The sequence below is a fragment of the Poecilia latipinna genome, unplaced genomic scaffold, assembly GCF_001443285.1.
Source record: "Poecilia latipinna isolate Pla-1442-1.1 unplaced genomic scaffold, P_latipinna-1.0 Scaffold1718, whole genome shotgun sequence".
Classification (NCBI taxonomy): Eukaryota; Metazoa; Chordata; class Actinopteri; order Cyprinodontiformes; family Poeciliidae; genus Poecilia; species Poecilia latipinna.
The window spans coordinates 37753-55587 of NW_015114334.1; the positions used below are offsets into that span (position 1 = coordinate 37753).

At 41.8% G+C, this 17835-nt stretch overlaps 3 protein-coding genes and 1 long non-coding RNA gene across 12 annotated transcripts in view; 1 reads left to right on the forward strand and 3 right to left on the reverse strand.

Annotated features, from left to right (window-relative positions):
* Window positions 1-7: 7 nt before the first annotated feature.
* Window positions 8-10580, reverse strand: cracr2ab (calcium release activated channel regulator 2Ab). 6 transcript variants are annotated; one of them, XM_015060458.1, is made up of 18 exons: window positions 10269-10580; window positions 9556-9638; window positions 9260-9454; window positions 8167-8278; window positions 7343-7532; window positions 7102-7266; window positions 6407-6497; window positions 5969-6064; window positions 5203-5390; window positions 5029-5100; window positions 4887-4935; window positions 4711-4793; window positions 3352-4229; window positions 2177-2258; window positions 1868-1982; window positions 844-945; window positions 603-679; window positions 8-480 (listed from the first exon to the last, which is right to left on the reverse strand). In XM_015060458.1, exons 3-18 carry the CDS (start codon window positions 9404-9406, stop codon window positions 393-395), a joined length of 2535 nt encoding a protein of 844 aa, XP_014915944.1. In that variant the 5' UTR covers window positions 9407-9454; window positions 9556-9638; window positions 10269-10580; the 3' UTR covers window positions 8-392. The 6 variants fall into 6 exon arrangements, with proteins under 6 accessions (XP_014915944.1, XP_014915949.1, XP_014915947.1 ...); XM_015060463.1 differs by having other exon boundaries at window positions 3352-3490; window positions 3578-4229; window positions 7102-7248; window positions 9260-9638; XM_015060461.1 differs by having other exon boundaries at window positions 3352-3490; window positions 3578-4229; window positions 9260-9638.
* Window positions 10581-10671: 91 nt separating this feature from the next.
* Window positions 10672-12606, reverse strand: ccdc59 (coiled-coil domain containing 59). The gene is made up of 4 exons (XM_015060471.1): window positions 12436-12606; window positions 11593-11923; window positions 11173-11281; window positions 10672-11091 (listed from the first exon to the last, which is right to left on the reverse strand). The coding sequence occupies exons 1-4, from the start codon at window positions 12581-12583 to the stop codon at window positions 10927-10929; spliced, it is 753 nt and encodes a 250-aa protein (XP_014915957.1). The 5' UTR covers window positions 12584-12606; the 3' UTR covers window positions 10672-10926.
* A 344-nt stretch (window positions 12607-12950) lies between these two features.
* Window positions 12951-17835, forward strand: part of mettl25 (methyltransferase like 25) — a 16217-nt gene continuing 11332 nt past the window's right edge. For 3 of the 4 annotated variants that reach the window (XR_001428502.1, XM_015060464.1, XM_015060466.1), the window contains exons 1-5: window positions 12951-13194; window positions 13792-13962; window positions 14076-14182; window positions 14336-14896; window positions 15137-15284. Coding sequence is in view for 3 of the 4 variants with exons in the window: in XM_015060464.1 (XP_014915950.1) it covers window positions 12978-13194; window positions 13792-13962; window positions 14076-14182; window positions 14336-14896; window positions 15137-15284 (1204 nt within the window). In the remaining variant the exon portion in view is untranslated. The remainder of the gene's footprint in view (window positions 13195-13791; window positions 13963-14075; window positions 14183-14335; window positions 14897-15136; window positions 15285-17835) is intronic. The other variant, XM_015060465.1, reaches the window with a different exon arrangement.
* Window positions 15939-17824, reverse strand: LOC106964778 (uncharacterized). The gene is made up of 2 exons (XR_001428504.1): window positions 17742-17824; window positions 15939-16524 (listed from the first exon to the last, which is right to left on the reverse strand). It is a non-coding gene; the product is annotated as an uncharacterized LOC106964778 (long non-coding RNA).

Here is a 17835-nt window from a genome sequence, read left to right on the forward strand (position 1 = left end):
TTTTTTTATCACACATATTACCAACTAATTTACAATTAGATACTTTCTAAATCTCAGACATTGCACTATTGTGATTAACATGTTTTTTAACATGTTATTTACATGTTTTTCATTACGGTAGACACTCTTGGAGCTTCAGTATTTCACCAGTTTTTTCTTCAAGAAATACAGTTCTTCACACCTACATTTTTATGTTTTTTTTTCTCGCTGAAATAAAAATAGTTTTTTTGAAAGAAACCCTTTTAAAGTGAGGTTTCTACAGCAGTTCAACATCTAATTTACTCTTTTTTTTTTTTTTGCTTTTGTGCAACTGTCAGAATCCGATGTAGGACTCTGTAAATTGCTGCTGTCAGAAATTCAATCTGTCCTTGTTTTTGCAAGGATGGGTGTCTTCACTTGCAGCAGGCTTTCTTCTTAATGGGCTGAGCACTGAGGCTGACTGTTGTGTCTCTTACCGTGTCCTCCTGCTCCATTAAAATCCTAAAAACACACAGAGCAGGAAGAGAGAATGAGTCAACAGTGCCATATCACCCCCATTTTCACTCCAGCTTCTCCTGAGCAACTGGATTTATCACTAAGGTGTTTCAAAGTTACTGTCTTACCTGGCCAGGTGAGTCAGGGACTCGGTCACATTTTTGCCGGTGTAGGTGCTGACCTCAAAGAACATCACCTTGTTTTCCTAATAAAGATGAGCAAAAAAAAAAAAAAAAAAAGGATGTGAAACCATGTGACGTGTTTCTTTTTCCACATAGAGACAAAGCAGAATTTTATTACACTGATTGTTTCTTTACAAGTAAGAAGAAGTTAGAACGTGTATTATCCTGGAGGCACATGTAAACTTACAGAAGCTAGTTGCTCTGCATCTTTAAAAGACACCTCCCTCTCTCTTGTCATGTCCATTTTGTTGCCCAGCAGGAGAATGGGGATGCTCTCACCTGCTGCCTCCTGGGAAAATAAAAAAAAAAAGGGCGCCACTAGCTTACGCACTGCATTTCTGTGAGATGGACTAGATTTAATCAAAGCTTGAGGTGGAAGCAGCAGTGGAAGTTGGTGAGGCCGTTTGAAAATGTTGAAAATAATGCCAGCATGTGTTTTAAGCAGCTGACTGAATTCGGGCTGCAGGAGCAGACAGCATGAGTAAATAACTGCTGCTAGCATTTGATAAGCTTGCTACACTGTAACATTTTGCACAATATGTACTTTAATTCAATTTGATTAAAATACATGTAATAACAGTAAATAACATTATTCTAACTATAGCGTTCTCTGTTTTAAGTAACTTAATTGGGCCAAAAAAAAAATATTGTTTTTAAATATTAATCTCGGTGGTTATCAGACCACAAGAATCCCCTTTTTTCCACATCAGAATATAAACAAATAAATTTGTTATAGATTGGGTTATGAGGACACAAGAATAGCTTTGATGGTGCTCAGATCTTTTAAGTAAAAGATTAATGAGCAAGTTTGTGTTGTATGGTGAGAAACAATAATTTAAGGGCTACTCACTCCCATTTGGTTATAAATACCTAAAAATTTCCAAAATGACAGACTTTTTTTTGTTTGTTTGTTTGTTTGTTTCAAAGCTATAGTGAATATAGTGAATGTACTTTAAAGAACTTCAACATGTGAAGTCTTTTTTTTTATTTTTTCTGGACATTTTTTGAAGTCCTAAATTTATTTTAAATTCAACAAAGTCCAATGCTTTCGCGGGTTTTCCTGACTTATCGTTCATGTTTAGGCCCCTGGAGTAAGTACAGTAAACCATGTGTCCTAAAAGTCATTGAGAAATCGAAAGAAGAACAAACGTAGACCTGAAAACAACTTGGAACAGCCGGTTGCATAAAGCTTCCCGGGTTAAATTCCCCACCTGGACGTTCAGAAGCCAGGGTCTGACAGCTGCGAAGCTCTCCGCCACCGTGACATCATACAGTAACACCACACCATCGGCCTTGCGAAAGAACTGCTTGGTCATGCTGCGGAACCTGGGTAAAGGTTGGAGCAAACTAGGTTGGATATAAAACACGGCGCTTGACGTTTACACCGAAAATCTACAGTGTCTCACAATCATTTGCTTGGGGGATGCAGCCGTTCATTAGTAGCACTATTAGCATTTAAGTTAACTAGCTGATGGTTTAAGCGTCTATGACAGATACTTACAATCTGAAAATGAACTCACCTCTCCTGTCCTGCAGTGTCCCAAAGCTGCATTGCTATTTGCATATTGTCCAGTGTCAACGTCTTCACGCTGTAGTCGATGCCTAGTGAGAAAAAGCTTTAGCATTTATTCCATATTAAAATATTACACTGATGTACCAGTTACATAAGAGAGCACGCAGTGCTGGCCGCACTTATTGGCACGGCTAGTTGAAGAGTAAAGCAGTAAAACATATTCATCTCCTAGTGCAGCAGCTTAATCTCACACTGAAAATCTTCAGTAAAATACAATTTTTATTACACTTCCAATTATGTTAGAGGAGGAAAAACAAAAATCATACTAAGATTGTTTTTTTGTACCAGCTGGGAAATAAAAAATTGATCATCTTGCTGTATATTTCGCAGGTCCCTTTTGATGATAGATCAGAATTTAGTCTTACCTATAACGACATGATTTGTTTTGGATCACAGCATCACAGATCCCCACAATACCAGAACGTCGGAAATATCTGCCTTTCCACGTATTTATCTTTTGTTTACCGTTAGATCAATGTCTGATCTGATAAAAAAAAAAAAAACAACAACCTTTTATCATTTAGATGGGTTTATTTTAGAATTTCTGATCACCTATAAAAAGTATTTTAAAAAAGGCCACAATTACCTCGATATAAAGGACTGATTGGGATACCAACAACTGAGCTTGTTAAAAAAAAGCAAATAAAACAATTTGAATGTGTAAACGATTGACTGAATGTAAAGTGTAAATTGCTTTGGAGTCCTCAGACTTGGAAAAAGCACTATACAAATGCAGGCCATGTACAGCATGGAGTTATTTTGTGTGTGTTTTTTTTTTTTTAAACAAGGGATGCTAAGAAATGTGAGCAGCATTGCATATGCTTTGATTTACAAAAGATTCTTTTCAAGAACGGCCACCAGAGGACCTTCGAGTGACTTGTACCAGAGAAAAGAGAGGGAATGAGGATAACTGAGGGTGAAGGATGAAAGCAGGCTTAAAAAAATTCACAAGGAGTCACTTAATCTCCTGTACAATGTGAGTCGGGGCTCCAAGATAGGCAGTGTGACTTCATAAGCCCTTCCATGTGATACTTATTCACCCTCAGATCTTCTTTGTTAACGTCTATAAGCACACGACTTCTGTTTGTTTCATGGTCGCAGCATTAATGTCTTTCTTCTCACCCACAGTAGCCGTTGTGGACGGGTGGAAACGGCCCTCACAAAAGGAGCGCAGCAAGGACGTCTTGCCTACACTGGAGTTCCCGACCAGGACGACCTTAAACAGACGATCCGGGGCGAACACGGCGCTTTCCTTTGCTTTCTGGGGATAAGAAAAATGTGTTGTATTTGTTGCGCAAACTAAAACTCGTAATGACTCGTTTGAGACAAACTGAAGCAGTAGACTCACTGGTTTGGCCTCCTTCCCGACAGGCTGGCATCGTGGAGACACTGGAGTCTTCTTCACTTGGGATTTTTTAGTAGAAGAAGATCCGGTAGGAACAGTGGCGAGTCTCGAAAGAGGCGTCGCACTGAGATCAGGACTTGTGACAGCACTGGTTTCAGCCTCGCTATGAGCTTCCTCTTCATAATCATCTTCTTCCTCCCTGAGCTGGTGCAGTAACGGCTGGGGTCCGCCTTGAAGAAGGTGCGGCAGGTGGTCTTCCTCAATCGAGATGACCCTGCGAAGCGGCCAGCCGTCTGTCGGCTCACCGAGCACGTCCTCGTCCTCTTCACTCGTCTTCCTCTCGGACTCTCCTCTGTTTGAGCTCTCTCTGGTTTTCACCACCACTTTCCTGTCGGCTGCGTTTTCAGCCGACGTCCTTCTGGGCTTTGGCTTCACGTCTTGAACTCTGGCTGGGCCTGGGCTGACGATACCGTTGGCTAAGGTTGAGGCTTTCTTCGCAGCAGGTCGCTGCCGACGTGCAGCGGTGCGGGCGGTCGACGCTGCGGGGGCGTCGTCGTCTTCACTACAGGAGGAGGAAGCAACAAACACGATTTGAAGGTGCTCTATGGGCAAGGCCTCCAGAGACTGGAAGGACCCTTCCACCAGCAGAGGGTCTCTTTAGGAACAGAGGAGAAACAGAAGACACACTGAGATGACTGGCACAGATATCTGCAGGCCAAAATCCCTAGAATGCTTCTGATCTGCATATTGAAAAAAATGTTTTATCTAAACTGATCAAACCAGTTTTCCTCTGTTTTTCCTCACTTTTACAGAGCATCCCCAACTACAAACTCACACTACACAAGAACAAACTTCAATCTTTTTATTGTCATGTGTAATTTTAAAGGAGAAGGAAAATGTAATGTGAACGTGTAAAATGTACTTTGTCATGGTTTCCCCACACACGACCCCAGTAATTGAAAATCAGGTTTGTACATGTAATGCAACAAAAATGTGGAAATGTTTCACGTTTTGCAAGTTCTGCATGAATATTATTTTTTTTTTTTTACTTCACAAAATTCTGTATATTCTTGCTAGCATAGAAAATGATCCCAAAAGTTTTCTCACAGTAGTAAATATGACGACAAATGAATTACCTTTTTGCTGGTTGACTTTCGTCATCAAATAAGTCAGCGAGGCCCTCCGTCTGCTTCTGCTTTTTTCTGAGTGAGGTTCGTGGCTTTTTTTTTTTTTTTTTTAAAAAAACAAAACAGGTTACTTAAGTTTATCTCCAATCGGTGTGGTTTTGCAAATATATTGATAAAGAACTTACAACGGCGCAGAATATGTCTCGCTCATCCTTCAAGTGTTTGTTCACCTCTCTGGAACGAACATGGTTGCTTTTATCTAGTCAAGTCTCATACATTTAAAGGAAAGAGACCAAGAGCCGGATTTGGGGAAACCGCCGGTCTCACCTGAGGAGGTCGAGCTGCTTCATGAGGCACTGCTTCTCCCTCTGGAGGCCCTCGGTTATTCTGTACATTTCCCTTAAACGGGACGAACATCACCACAGACTTCTCAGTCAGAAAGAAAATAAATCAAACCAACAACGAGAGTTCAACCTTGGAGAATAAAGAGTTTCTACCTACATCTCTTTCTCCTGATGCAGCCTGGCCGCCTGCTCCTGCAGCAGAGCCAGGTGCTCCTGAGCCAGAGAGAGCTCCAGGCTGGTGCTCTCCAGCGCTCTGGACAGCTCCTCGTTGGTCGTTTTCAGCTTGACATTCTCCACGTGGCTCTCCTGCCTCTCGCTATTCAGCTCATGGCACTGGAGCTCTAACTGCCAAAAAAAAAAAGAAAAAAAAAGAAAGTGTTTTTGTTTTTCCTAATTACCCAGACAAGTATCTGCAGCTAAACATGGAGCATAGATATGGTTTTGTCTGCCTTTTGCTTTTAAATGCAGAATAATATTTAAATTGTATTTATCAAAGACCAATTCTTGATTTGTATGCCATTACGGTTCAGCAGGCTACCTATGTAATTGGACCAGAATAAAGAAAGAGTCAAATCCTGAGTCAGTCAAATATCCTATAGCATGGCAGAGTTCGTAGGACACAGCAGGAGAGATCTCAAACAGCTTTCTGTGGCTAATGTTTTCCTATCAATTAAGAACAAAACCCTTTGAATAAGTCCAATGACATCACAGTCCTGGCAGCGGTCCCATCTGAAGGTGCCACAATTAGAGCAAATGTGGAGAAACGGCCACAACTGCTTGCCAACAGGAGGCATTTTCCTTTTATTGTGGCAGCAGCTGTGTTTATTATGAAATAAGACGCAGTCTCCGGTCCTCCAGGTGTCCAGCACTGTAACTAGGCTTGCCGGGGATTAACGTGCAAGGTGCAGCGTGCATCGACGTACCCGTTTCTGTTTCTGGAAGAGCTGCTCCAGCTCTCGCTCTTTGGAGAACAGCTGGTGCTCCAGCTCCTGGCTGCGCACCTGAAGGCGCTCCGAGTCCTGCAGGTCGGATTAGAAACGCTCGGAGGTCACAAGTAGGTAAAAGCTAAACATAAAAAACCCAACCTCAAAGATATGCGCCAATAATTTTTTTTTTTTTTTTTTAATTGATTTTTGTATCCATTTTCAAATTCAGGAAGATGATGATTTTGAAAATCTCTTACAAGGATCACAAATAGTCTTCATATTAGTTGGAGATACTTCTTTAAAGAAAAAAAAAAACCTAAAGTTTATAAAAACAAGGTATGCTGAACAGGAAATCATTTCTCCATTTTTTTTTTTCATGCTACCAACAGAGAAGCAGGTTTGACAGTTTACTTCTCTGTATTTGAGCTCCTGCACCTGCAGCACAAGTCGATCCCTTTCATTTTTGATCTGCGCCTCCATCTCTTCGTACAAGTGGCGGATCTCGCTGTCATGCGTCGCCGTCTTCCTGGAATGAAGAGATAACTATAGTCATTTTGATTGGATCACAAAAACAAAAACAAACAGACCACTCTCTAGTCTCTGCTTGATGGGTATTAATAATTATGTCGACACACTTACAGACTGATTTACAGAAATTTGCGCCCCTTTGGGGGGGAAAAAAACCCCAACCTAGACTCTAAACAGCCAATTAGCGAAGTGTAAAGGAGAAAAGCTGCAGTGTACCATCTGGTGCCATGAGAAATTCTATACACAGTTGATGCTGGCTCTGTTTGGAAAAACAACTGCAATTTTACATAATCCCCCTACTCACCCAGAGAACATTTTGTTCTGCTAAACAGAGGAGGGAAGGAGAGAACAGAGCGATTATTATTTTGTTTTCACTACACGATCAGGAATACCAATGCTTTCTTGCACTACCATCAGTCATAAATCGATTGTAGGTGAATTGACACAGATATGGAATTACTTGTAAACCCAAACTAATAATCAGTGGATTTTAAATGAGAGGGAAGTAACAGAATATGGTGTATAAAACGTGTTCCTTTCCCTTCAATTTCCTTGAAAAAGCCTCGTATAAAAAAAAGAAAAAAAGAAAAGGATTTTCTTACCTCTGTAAGGCACTTTCCATCTCCTTCTTTTCCTGATGGGCCTCTTTGATTTGGTATGTTACCCTGGCCAGAAATTCCTCAAAGTTGGACAGAAGGTGAGGCTCGTCTCGCCTGAGCTGGGCCCAAAGGTTGCGCACCTCACCTGGACTGGGGAGCAGGGATTTGCTAAATGCATTTGGACGATGATGGGCTTCGTTAATAAATGCAAAGCAGCAACAAGACAAAGGTGGACAAAGCTTACTCCTCGAACACATTGCTGGCTCCGAGACTTTCCAGCAGCATGCAGAAGTGTCTCTCTTCTTCGTCCTCTACCCCCGACAGCCTGGCTTCCCACTGACTCTGGTAAAGAGCCTCCTTAGCCTTCAGGACGGGCCCCAGGGCCCGAGTCTGGTCATCTGTGACAGAGATTCTCCGACCGTGCAGGAACTGACCTGAAAAGTACACCCAAACAAGTTTCAAAGTTTGAACGCACCGGGATGCACTCCAGTATGCGAGTGTGTGGGTGATCCATTTCTGAAACGCGTCCTTCGGGGATCTGCTGTTGAAGATCTGCGGATCGTTCCAAACTTCTCTGGTGTAAAAGCCGATTGTCATTCAGTTTCAGGGTTTAACTGAATCGGGTTCACCACGGCTTATTTAAAATCCACTCTCCCCACACATCTCCACGCTTCAACACCCTCCTAATGGCTTTCAAACATATGCTTTGCTGGATTGAGTTCACGCTTTTTAAACACATTCTGAACTCCAGAATGAACAGACAATCCAACATAACATTTTCGGGCCATTTTCACTTGCGGGCAGCGCAGTTTTTCCTTTGCCCCTCTGTAAACAATTACACGCCTCAAAACAAACAAACAAACAAACAAACAAACAAAAAAAACACTAATGAATTTTTATGCATATTTCCCATAAAAACAACAGTAAGAGACACATTTCGTTGCTCGATGTCAACTTGGCAGTAAGGTTTATTCATCTCCTTCAGCTCTGATAGGACTCTAAGCTGTGAATGCCAAACAGGATCTCTCTGAAGCAGAAAGGAAGTTTGTTGAAGGAGAGGAAACGTACTGAATCTGGAGGAAAAGGCCTCCAGCGTGAGGTAACCGGCACGGTCCGTATCCAGGGAGTCAAACACATCCTGGAGCTCCTCGGCAGATAGGGGCAGCTCTCTGTGGAGCCTCTGTTGGGAGAACAATGTAAACAGACGGGACTTTTAAAATGCTGGAGGTGAGCTCTACCAGAAACTGTTCCTTCCTGAGGATGTTGTAAAGTGACATTAGAGGCATTTCAATCTGTTCCCAGGGACTTTCGACGCTTGAAGATCCAGGCAGAATCGCCTGAGAACGCAGCTCTTTCACAGCTATTCTAGGTAATGTTCCTGCGTCTTCGTTAAGGTAGGTGTGTGAGTGAGCTTTATGATGCGCATAAAGCTTTTCGCCGGTGGTACTCCTCCAGCACTTCTACGGCTGTTTGGGTGCACTGAGAGGGCAACGTGTTCCCCCTCAATCATTATAAATGGGGAAAAAAAAAAAAGAATCCAGAACACAGCCAGATGGGGTGCCACCGAGTGTTTCCTGTTCGTTATTCGCCATTATTAATGCCAATGAGGAGACTAAATTGTGTCGCCGATAAAAGCGTGAACGCATCACCTATTGTTCATCTCTGCAGAGCTTTAAAGGCATCCACAGATTGTTCACATTTTGGTTTTTTCATCCTAGAGAAACAATCTTTCCAACGATTTGTGTTCACACCCCTCAAACCTTCTTCACATCGTCGTGTCGCGGCTACAAACTTCAGTGTATTGTATTCTGAGGTTTTAAGTGACGGACATGCACAAAGTGGAAGACGGATTGGAAAATCGTGTTACAAATGAAAACTTTAAGTGTTTTCATCTCCACTTTCTGCTCCCCCCCAACTCCACTAAATAACCAATTGACTTCAGAAGTTCCATATTCACCAAAAAGACTCAAGTTGGGTGCATTTTAAACTCAGCATTAAAAATCCTATTTACAGGAGACACACCAAACAAAAATGGTAAAGGAGTACGAATACTTACCCAGATATTGTCATTATAATCGATTTGCTAACTAACTTCTGATAGACTTTATCTGTATATTTTTTTTTAAAGAGATTTAACTTTTTTACGTTCGCAGAAACACACCCTCATATCGGTGCGGGTGATGAAGCCTTTCCCCTCCACGTCGCAGGTCTGAAAGAACTCCTTGGTCTTATCCAGCAGGGCGATGTGACCCCACTCCGACCCTCTCCGTCCACAGCCGTTCACCCTGACTTCTTCTTCCTCCTCCATGCCCGCCACTCTTCAACGACACAACGTGTGGGGAAACGGCATTCACCTCTGGCGGTCGTTTGGGGAAAAAGAAAGAAAACTTCACTTCACTGGCTCTCTCTCACACCCACACTCCCACCCCCCCCACCTCCCAAGCCTTTTACAGTCACCATGATCTTGGAGGTAAAATGCAGCACCAGAATGATGAGCCTGGAGACAAGCTGTGAATGTGCTCCAAAACTAGGAAAGGGTTCTGTATTAAAAGAAAAGAAAAAGAAGTTAGATTTCATGCTTCGTTTTTGCCTTGCAATGTCTTAAGGTGTTAAGAAAGATGGACTTTTTGTGAAGGAATGTGGTTACATAATCATGCAGCTATACTGTAGTTCCTTTTTTTTTTTCCTTCAGCACAAGAAACGAGCAGCTCAGAGGCACATAAATGTGGTGTGAAGGATCGTATTAGTTCCCCACCACACAGAACACAAGACAGGATAATGCCTGTAAAACTGTGGTGCCGATTTCTCAACAGGTGTTGCATCTCTGCTTTCAAGCGGCCATTTTGGTTTGCAAAGTTGTTCAGTTCAGGTTGGGAGTGTAGTCTCACTTATTCTGAACCATGTAAAGTTCATAAAATCAACATGAAGCGTGCACTTTGATTTATTTGAGAAAAATGTGGCTTTTTGGAGAGATGTTCAGCTTCACAGAAAATTGGAACAATGCAAAAACCAAAAGAATAAAAATAAGAGTCCCTGCACACGCAAAATTTACCCTAAATTTCTTGAATTTAATGTTTCCAACCCTCAACATCATAGGCAGTTATTTATTCTCACACTTTCAAGATGGAACTCTGTCAGACAAACTCCAAAAAAAGAAAAAAATGTCTTACCTTTCTCGACGTGTTAGCGCAGAAGTCTGTCTCTAATCTTCATATCAACAAAGCGTTGAGCGTGCTCTGCATTTAGGAAGTCCTGTCTTACGGAGGACTGCTCAACAAGTCATTCTGCAACCATGTGATGTCATGAGGAAGCAGCCCGAGGCTTTTCGGCCTGCGTGCACATACAGAGCGGGGCGCAGGTTTAACTCTAGTTTCTGTAGGCTGAGAGCATTTAATCTGGTTGATGACAGCAAATTAAAATCACGGCTGCTTGAATGTTAATGATTTAACTCGCAGTGGAAAAGTAAAACCACTCGCCAACGGTCAACTGAGGAGTTGACTGTTGGTGTGTTGTTGGGGAAAAAAACAAACAATGATTTTGTGTTAGTTTGAAGATAAAAAAAAATAAAGAAGTGCTTTTTTTTTCTTTTATTTTATACAAGAAACAAAATTTAAAAAGGAAAAAAAAAAAACATATCTCCACACCACAGTGCCATCTGGTGGTTTGACAGTCCTTCTACACACAAATGTTACAAAATAACCTGAAACGAGATGTAAATTTTCCTCAGTTACAGTTGAGAATTTGTCATTTCAGACAAACAGAGGGTAAAATCACAGCCTTCCTTCAGGTTTTAAATGATGGTCAGTTAAATCAGTTCAAGCAGAGGAGTCATTTATCGGCTCCTTGGATCTTCTGAAGTAAATATTCCATTTGAACGTTCAAGTTCGGCTGTCCTTTCTTAGTCTTCTGACTCAGCAGGCGGAACGTCTCAACTTTCTTCTGCTTGTACCTGTGGATGGCTTCTTCTCTCTGCTGCTTGTTCTTCAGATACGCCTGTTGAACAAGAAATCGAATGAAAGTCACAAAAGGTCAGCGAATTCATCCAGCATTAAACAAGCAAGGCAAATGCGTCACCTCTTTCTTTAGTCTCCGTTTTTCTTGAATGTTCTCAAATTCCTCCTTCGTCTTCTGGTAGGATGTCTTCCTTTGAATTTTCTTTCGCATGCGGTTGCTTATTGGAAAGCTAAAAAGAGATATAAACGTGATTAACATCTTGTTCAGAAATCAAGAAGCACCTATTCTATGTAATGTAGGCAAAAAAATTAACGTGATCTCTTTTTTTTCCATCACACCAAGTGGAAAATCTTAAGTTCATGCCAACCCCACATACAGTAAACCAAAATTAAACAAGAAACATTTCACATTTATACAAATAAATGATGCCATTTATATGACAAATGCACTACATCCAAACTCCTTGAAAACACAGAAACATAAAGTGCTGATTGTCAACCCCTGGTATGGGATTTGTGTTACGACGGATCAAATTGTCACCTTTCTTGCTCCGATGTTGTTGGCTCAGGATTCCCAGAAGCGGAATCCGTCAGCTCAGATCCTCCAGTTAAGTCTGTACCAGGAACATCAGCGTTATTTTCAGTTCCGTCCTTCATCTGCCCCCTCATCCTTAGCTTGCTCCTGTTCACTCTGTTTTCCCAAGCCTGTTTCCTCAGTTGCTCAGCCTCCGCCAGGTACAGATGCTTGAGGTGTTCTGGGTACTCCTCCTTGTACGCCACATTGGCCTTGGGGTTCTTCTTACGCTCCCTTCTCAGCAGTTTGTTGTACTCGTGTCTGATTTTCTCCTTTTTCTTAAAAGCAAACCCTTGGCCTGATGGTGGGGAGAGGGAGAAAAATCAGCAAGTTTTAATGCTTATCCTGAATTTCTTTAGGAGAGGTGTCAGAATAGCTTTAAAGTTTGGAACAGAAATCGGGGATATCCAATGTCTATGTTAAAACAAACACACATCTAAAAGCTACGAACAGATACCCTTGAGAACCTGAATTTGAAACTGGTCTATATAAATGAATATTCATGTGTTAGAATGGCCCAGTAAAAGTTTAAATTTAACCCAACTGACAATATGTAGGCGTGTAATTGAACCTCAGTTTCATCAATATTCAAAAGAAATAAAAAATACATTCATGGATATACACTTAAGTTTTTTGATTGGAACGTCACCAAGTATGGGGAATGACTTGAATACCTTTGCAAGACATTGTCATTATACACGTTTATATCTTATTTTACGAATTAGTCCAGATCTACATTACCCAATAACGGCTAGCTAATAAATTAAGTAACATAGCGTGGTGAAAAAATAATAAACTAGACACACATACCTTCTTTAATGCTGCCTTCAAAGATTTTGTTGTGCGGTATCCACTTCTTTTTCTTGTTTACCCCACCTGACGCTTTTCCTTCTTTCCTAAAATTGCCATCTTTGATTTGAGCTTTGTCGTTTTTCCTTTTCTGGTTCGTCGGCGCCATTTGAAAATCAAATTATCACGAAAAACCGGACGTTTATAACTCTTTCATGCTACTTTAGCTAGTTATTCTCAAGCCGCACGCTGTTTTCCTGCTGATGCTGCGTGATGACGTAGTTCAACCAGGCAGGAATAATCGATTACGGATAGATTACGTTCTTCACAAATACTACTGTTGTTAATTACGAGATAATTGCCATTTAAATGTTAATGAAATATTTTTCTACGCTATACCAACCCAAAAAATGTAAGCTTTTATATCAGGAAAATATAAAGAACAAAAGCTTGAAAAAAGAGCTTTATGTCATCGACTACTGTTTTTGACTACCAACGACTTGTCGTTTGGAGAAGGAAACAGTACACATGCTTTTGAGGTTCTCTTTAAATCGCTTTTCAAAATGAAATCCTCCTGTAGGAGCCTTACAGAAATTCACCGGTGGATAGATGAAGTAAAGCGCTTCCTGTCGGTGACTCTCGCCATCGCTAATGCTCACACAGTCGAGTTTTACACACACGACGTGTGGAAGCGGTTCATTGCTGTGACGCCGCAAGAGGTCCTGGCAGCAGTCAGTTCCGGTAGCGAACAGGAGGGGGAGCCAGAACACAAACAAAAGGGTAAATACAGACAAGACGTCAGAGAAACTGTGCATAAGTATCTTTTTCTCACTTTGTTACGTTAAAAAACAAACGTATTTTATATGATAGTGCATAAATGTTAAAGAAATTAATTTTTACAAATAAAAACCTTGACATTCGTTTTTCTTTCCACATATTTAAGTCTGAACATTTGGACTTTTGAACTGTTCTGAACTCCTTACTTCTTCCACAGAAGATGTATTTGAGTTTACAACTAACACCCATTAATTTTGACACATTCTCTCACCTGGACTGTGAATCTCTTTAGCTCTTCCAGTTATCATGACCGTCTCTTACTGGTCACTGCACAATAGGTCAACTGGAAAGGAGCTGAAGATTCTCCTTCGTTTTCAGCAACAGATAAGCAGATAAATAAACTTTCAGAGGAGCTATTATGCATAAAGGTTTCATTTTTTTTGACAATATTAGGACGTGTTTTATAATTATAAACAAAATTAGCAAGCAAAATCAATAATTCCTAATTGGCTGCAACCTTAATTGACATTATCATAGCCGCTCTAGCTGGGAATTATTTATTCAAACTTAGTATGACTTTGTGTTTTTCCTTTACAACAGAGCATTCCAGGACCACATTTGGGTTTTGCATTCATTCAAACCGGCTGGTCGACATCCATGAGCTGCTAGTGGCGGCCAAGGCCCAATCCCTGCCTGGCCTGGGAGTGTGTGTGAGCAGGGATGAGCTGCTGCAGAGCCTGAGAGGCAGCGAGTCGGAGTGTGCAGAAATCGGTAGGGCTTTATCCTAATGATTCAAAACCAGTAGACGACGATTGTCCACGAACGTTCAGCTCAGATCTTGAAGCTTTTTTTTTTTTTTTTTTAACCTGGATTTCTCTTTGTAGCAGATAAACTGGAGCCAGACGAGTTTATGAACTCAAAGAAATCCCACGAAGTCCAGTGCATGTCTAAGGTGGTGGCTTGTTTGGCCCAGCATTGCGGAGTCAAACAGGTAGAGAGTAATGCAAGTTTATTCATGTAATCATTTGAAATAAAAAGTGAAATATACCTGACTTTATTTATTTTTTTTTATTGAAATTGACTTTTGAATGATTGTAAAGAAAGAAAATGTAAAGAATAAACAAAAAAACTTATTGAATTCCAGGTGATAGACGTGGGGTCGGGGAAGGGCTACCTGAGCTCCTTCCTGTCGCTGCAGTACGGCCTCCAGGTGTTCGGCATCGACTCCTCCAGCATTAACACGCATGGTGCTCAGGAGAGGAACAGGAAGCTCAAGAAGTTCTCACGAGCGTACCAGAAACACTCGAAAGCAGCACGGACCCCAGCGGAGGCCCAGTCCTCGCCTCAAACGGAGACGGTGGAAAGGAAACCTGGGCCGAATCGGGACAGGGACGCTTTGGCGGGAAGTGGCTCTCAGCAGGATGTGGGGGCGTCGGTCGACGCTCCGGCTGCAGAAACTCAGTCGGCGCTCGGCCCAGAAGCAGGGGAGCTCTTTCTGAGCGCTCTGTCGGCGGACGTGATTCAGCCTCCGTCCCCCAGAGTTCCTCCAAGTCAGCTCAGCGCGGAGGAGAGGGAGAGGAGGAAGAGAGAGAACCTGGAGAAGAAAGCTCGGAGCAGAGGAGAGGGCGCCGGCGGCGTGTTTTCGCCGCTCACGTCTTACGTCACGTCAGAAACTGAGCTGCGGGATCTCATCACTGAGCTGGAGGTGAGGAGACAAAAAAAAGAAAAACAACATTCTGAGAATGCATTTATTGTGTGTAAGGCAGAGGAAACCTTATGGGTTAGTAGCAAACTTGACTCCCACAGCAGCGTCTAAAATTACACCTGCTGGAGTGGAGAGCGAGTCAGTGGCGTGACTGCCGGTGTCATCGCCAATAAATTCTACCATCGATCCTCACCCGTCCTCCTCTGCCTCATCCTCTGCGTGCTTTCCACCAAACTCCAGGAAGCCGTCATGGTCGGCCTGCACACGTGTGGCGACTTGGCTGCGAGCACGCTGAGGATGTTTGTGGCGAAGCCGGAGCTGTCGGCCGTCTGCGGCGTGGGCTGCTGCTATCACCTGCTGTCTGAGGAGTTTAACCCGGACGGACAGGGTAACCCCACACACACACACACACACAAATCTCAAGGAACGCCTGGGGCCAATCAGCGCCTTGATACCCTAAATAAAGCAACAAAATGGGAATAAAACACAGAAGAAATGTTCAATTCAAATAGAACATGAAAATATGTTGTCAGTTTTACATTAACAATATAAAAAAAATCAAATCACAGCCTTTCCTCAATAAAAAAAAAAATAAAACTGAATTTCAGGCAGTTCAAGGTCACACTTGACAGCAACGCTCTTCGGTGTTGATGGTGTTACTGACAGTAGAAGACTTGGGTTTTGTAAGTTTTAGTGTTAATTTGGTGCAACAAATTAAAGATGGAAGAAGCACAGACATGTGAGAGGCTGTAAGAAAACACCGTTGTCAATTTTCATTGAAGCTGCCGGAGATCAAGAGAGAGCAAGACTTTTAGCAGAGAACGGGAAAACAGAACAGAGCACAACGAGTTTTGCTTGTTTTAACCTTTTGAGGTATTAACTTCTGCTTTTTGTCAATGAAAAACATGCTAAACGTGTAAATCTCTGGGGTAATGGTGCATTCTCTCTAAGGAAGACACACAGACAGCTGTCCTAGCAATACTAACTGTGCTGGTGATGATGGCTAATGCATTATGCTAGTTTAAAATGCTAGCTTTTGTGCTTTTTTTTTTTTTTTAATTATGCTAAATTCTTCTGAAAAGAAAACCTGATTAGAACGGTTTTGCTTTTGTATCTGGACATTTTGTCGCATTTCGCCGCGGCGTTTCGTTTCAGGGCTCCTGCACTCTCTGATATTATCACTCTGAACTATCGCCTTCCTTCATTTCCCACAAGCCACATAAACATTTCAGTGTGGCTTTTGTGGGAAATAAGTCAAATATTCCACCGAGAGTGAAGCGACTGAGCCAAGTTCCTAATCTGCAGGGTCACGTTGAGCACCGGCTGCTGAAAGTTCGGCATTTCAAAACCTTTGTACTTGTAGAGGAAACCGAGTCAAAGGAAAACCGTTCTGCAGCTTCTGTGTGTGAAGGAATTCGTTGTTGCTCGTCTTTTGCGCTCCGGATTGAACTCGTCTCGCTGCCTCTAATTTGTGAGCCTGATATCTGCCAGGTTTTGTATATTCCTCCAGTTTCCAGTTTATTCGGTGTGAAATCGTCTTCATGTGCCCTCCTGCTTGTTGCAGCAGCCTCGCCCGACATCTTCTCATCAAGTGCTTGATTTTCCACGCCAACATCGTCAGAGCTCGTCTGAAACATCAGAAACCAGGAGCAGAAAGGGATACCATGTCAGCCAATTAAAAACAATCCTTTCCACGCTTTGCCACGTCTTTTTTAACCGAGGCCTTCGCCCACTCTTGCAGCGTGGGCTGCAGGCCAGCTCCCATGGTGGCCCACCCTTTCTTAAGAAGGATTTAGAAAGCTGAAACACTTCATCGCACAGGGTTATGTGTTTATTTAGGCTGCCGGTTTGGAATTCATGCAATTCCGTTTAAACGACACTCTCCATGGAGACTACCTCATGTGGGATCAGTATAGCATTTCGCAAAAGCAACACCACCTGCTCGCACAGGATAACAGACATTTACCTTCTTTTATTGCTTTTGCGCCAATTAAGCATAACATTATGAACATTCGGATTATTCTGTGTCGGTCTCACTTTATGCTTCCATAGCAGCTCTGACTGAAGTTAGCAGCTGGTCCTCGTTTTGGAAGCTGCCAGGTGGGAGCTCCGTGTTTCGTACTTATTTGTCCAGCAGAGGAGTCTGCAGCAGCGTTTACAACCTCAAGAGTCAGTTTTACTCTCAGGCCAGTCAAATAAAACTCAGTTAGAGCCGCAAATGTCACACGTCCTTTTGAAAAAAAAAAATAAATAAAGGGCACCTTATAATTTTAGATAAATATTTGCTATAGATTTTTTTTTTCCATTTTTAAAGAAGCACAGTTTTCTGTCTATTTTTCAGATTTAAAATACAGATTAAAATAAAATTTAGTAAGAGGATGGATTTTTGTTTTCTCTCGGGGAAGGAAAATATTATGTAAAAATAAAAAAATGCACAGATTCTAACCTAATGACCTATCGTTTTTATGTGGAAATTCAATGCAAATATTGCAAAAACTATACTCGAAAACTGTTAAAAAGAAACTGCATTTTTTAATATATAATTTTAAAAAATACTAGCTGGTTCTTTTTTTTTTTTTTTTTTTTGGCCAAAGCTATTAAGATCCAAAGAGCCACTTGTGGCCCCGGAGCCTCATGTTGCAGACCCCTGGAACAGTACATACCACAGATGTTTGGTCGGATTGAGATACGATTAATTTTGTACCAAACCAATGTCTCAGACTTATACTTCTTCTCAAACTATTCCTTAACGATTTTTGCCATTTTCCAAGAAGGGTTGGCACACTGTAGGCTAGTCTAACCGGACAAGTTGCTATGTTGATGGTCAAAACCTAAGGTCTCTTACTTGTGGGAGGGATTACATGCTTCCGTTGTACTTGCAGCTATGAATAGTCCATCATGGTATCCGAGGAATAAAAAAAAAAAAAAAAAAAAAAAAA